The sequence below is a fragment of the Cebus imitator genome, unplaced genomic scaffold (assembly GCF_001604975.1).
Source record: "Cebus imitator isolate Cc_AM_T3 unplaced genomic scaffold, Cebus_imitator-1.0 Scaffold21, whole genome shotgun sequence".
NCBI lineage: Eukaryota > Metazoa > Chordata > Mammalia > Primates > Cebidae > Cebus > Cebus imitator.
Genome location: NW_016107336.1, coordinates 3,302,640 through 3,305,546, shown reverse-complemented (window position 1 = coordinate 3,305,546; position 2,907 = coordinate 3,302,640). Strand labels below are relative to the sequence as shown.

The 2,907-nt window shown below is 45.4% G+C and overlaps 1 protein-coding gene across 1 annotated transcript in view; it reads right to left on the bottom strand.

The window, feature by feature from the left end:
* Positions 1 to 2,907, bottom strand: part of GMPR (guanosine monophosphate reductase) — a 67,075-nt gene that overhangs the window by 24,436 nt on the left and 39,732 nt on the right. The window contains exon 5 of the mRNA XM_017521620.2: positions 1,561 to 1,642. Coding sequence (XP_017377109.1) covers positions 1,561 to 1,642 — 82 coding nt within the window. The remainder of the gene's footprint in view (positions 1 to 1,560; positions 1,643 to 2,907) is intronic.

The following is a 2,907-nucleotide window of genomic DNA, read 5'->3' as shown; positions in this document are numbered from 1 at the left end:
AGTAGAGACGGGGTTTCACCGTGTTGACCAGGATGGTCTCGATCTCTTGACCTCGTGATCCACCCGCCTCGGCCTCCCAAAGTGCTGGGATTACAGGCGTGAGCCACCACGCCCGGCTGGATTTTGTTCTATTATCGGTCTACTACAGCCTGCCCTAAGAGCAGACAGCCTGGCAAGGAAGAACGGGGCTTTACCCTTGTCTCTTCAATAATGGCAGATAGTAAAGACCAGAGTCATCTTCTCACTTGCCCAGAATACATTAACTGGCTTATATGAGTCGCAATATCAAAGACTTAACTCTGAAAATCTCCCTGTATGTTAAGAGCTTGGGCGTCTTTATGAACCTACACAGCTCTTCCTCCTAATATTCTCTTCATCCAATTCTCTCGGGCTGATCACGGAGCCAGGTCACAGCTCAACAGCATCTCCCACGCCTCCCAGTTGTGTGTTTTCCCAGATTCCTCTCATATTGGTTTAGGTTTGCTTCCTCTTTTGGTAGCGTGAATTGGGTGCAAGATGCTTTTTAAAAATCTTTGCTGCTTTTTAGTCCCAAGCGAAAATGTGTATCTTTCTTTCTTGCTCTTCAGTTTTAGTGTCTGGCTGATACCGATTGTGCAAGGAGGAATTTAAAACATGGCAGCTCATCTTCAAGGATGGCAAAAAGGGAATGCAAACAGCAACTCTGCCCCATGAGAAAATGGTGCCACCCATGACAGGGACAGAAGGCTCTACCTCATTCTTCCACTTAAGATGCCCATGGGTGGACCGGGCACAGTGGCTCACACCTGTAATCCCAGCACTTTGGGTGGCTGAGGTGGCACGTCGTGAGGTCAGGAGTTTGAGACCAGCTCGGCCAACATGGTAAAACTCTGTCTCTATTAAAAATAAAAAAAATTGGCTGGGCCTGGCAGAGGCGCCTGTAATCCCAGCTACCCAGGAGGCTGAGGCAGGAGAATCGCTTGAAACGGGAAGGCTGAGGTTGCAGTGAGCTGAGATCATGCCATTGCACTCCAGCCTTGGCAACAGAGCAAGACTCAAGAGATGCCAATGGGTGGTCCTGAGAGCATGCCTGGGAGAAGAACATGGGCAAAATCTATGTCCAATATGTATCGGGGAGAAGCCAAAGGCGATAATTACCTAGGCCACGGGTCAAGTTCAAATGTGGTGTCATCATGCAAGCAATGTTTGGGGTCCCTCAAACATTCACATAAACTGGAGTCCTTCATGTTTATTAACTGTCTCCATGGATTCTTCACCTATCACCTTCCTCTTCAAGGTGTATGGGGTCATTCGTGAAATCTACATTCTTCCGCACTGGTTCTGAAACCAAGCCCTCACATTCTAACCACATCCAAGCTCATTTAGAAGTTCCCTGGGGGCATGAAAAAGCAACTCAATAATACTTCTCATCAGGGGAAGTGTGCTTCCAGAAAAAGCGTGCTTTAAATATCTGTGAATGAGTCATTCATGCATCCCCTTCCAGTGATCTCCAGTCCCCACAAGCCCCAGATCCCATTCTTCCCCACACACTCCCTCTGCTATGCTCCTAACAAGTCTTACCTGGTCCAACTCCCACTTTGACGATATCTGCTCCAGAAAGAATAAGCTCTTCTACCATTTCTCCTGTCACCACGTTTCCTGCCTGAGACAGAAAGAATACAGCTCATGATCATCAATTACTATTGCTCTTAGGAAGGTCAGGAATGCCACACCCAAACAGGATGCTGTGCATGCCCTAAAGCCACCCAGGCAGCTGGGGGACAAAAAAAAAACCACAGAGTTTGATACCTGGAGACCACTTTTGGGAAAGGCTCCTGGGTGAGGTGTTGGCATAGAAGATACAGCGTTATATAATTTAAAAACTAGAAGAGATCTTAGAGCGTCCAGGTCAGGGCCTTTAGGACATCCAACAACAATAACAAAAATCTTAGAGGGAAACAAATACAGAAAATCAGCAACGAAACACTCTCTTGGTGATTAAAACATTTAGTGTTGGGCAAAAATGCTTCCCGGTTTGCAAAACCCCTGAAGAATTTCTATGGAACCCCAGAGTCAGAATTAGAAAACAGTTAAGAAAATAGCAGTGTGCCCCACTCTCTAGGGCTGGGATTCCCATCTAGACAGGAAAGGGCAGATGAGCCCTCATGGACCACATAGCATCAGCACGTGCTCAGTTTACAGAACATGAAGCTTTGGCCTAAGAATAAACAATCAAGCCTCCAGGAAGTGGCAAAATCTATCAACCAGAAGAATGTGTCTGGTTTGGAAATAGTACAAGTTCTTTCACTGCAGGAGTCTAGGAGTACAAAAATAGTCCTTTTCATTACAACTCACTGCCCTGTGGATTCTTCAGCCAGTATATAGGATCCTTGGCAAGGTGCCCTGGCTGAGTTTTCACAACCGTGCAAAGTCATATTTTGCAAAACGAATCCTTACTCATTCCACTCTTTTTTTTTTTTGCACTGAAACCCAAGTGTCTTCTCTGTGAATTGCTTCCCAGAGGGAATTTTTCTTTTTTGACCTAGACAAAGTGACCTTTAACTTCATATAAAAGGATGTGGCAAAAAAGTGATGAGGAGGGCTCAAAGTTACTTTAATCCAAACAGCAGCTGACAATGGAAAAATCACAGATGGTCCAGAGACAGGACTAGAGGCAGATTAAAGAGTTAAAATTAAAGTTACACTCCCCAAATTCAGAAGGAAACCTGAATACTTGCAACAAGCATAAAGGTAGAAAAATGTAACAATAGAGCTGTCTACATAAAAAGTGAAAACTTGGCCAGGCACAGTGGCTCACACCTATAATCCCAGCATTATCAGGAGGCTGAGATAAGTGGATTGCTTGAGCCCAGGAGTTCGAGACCAGCCTGGGCAACATGACAAAACCCTGTCTCTACATTTAAAAAA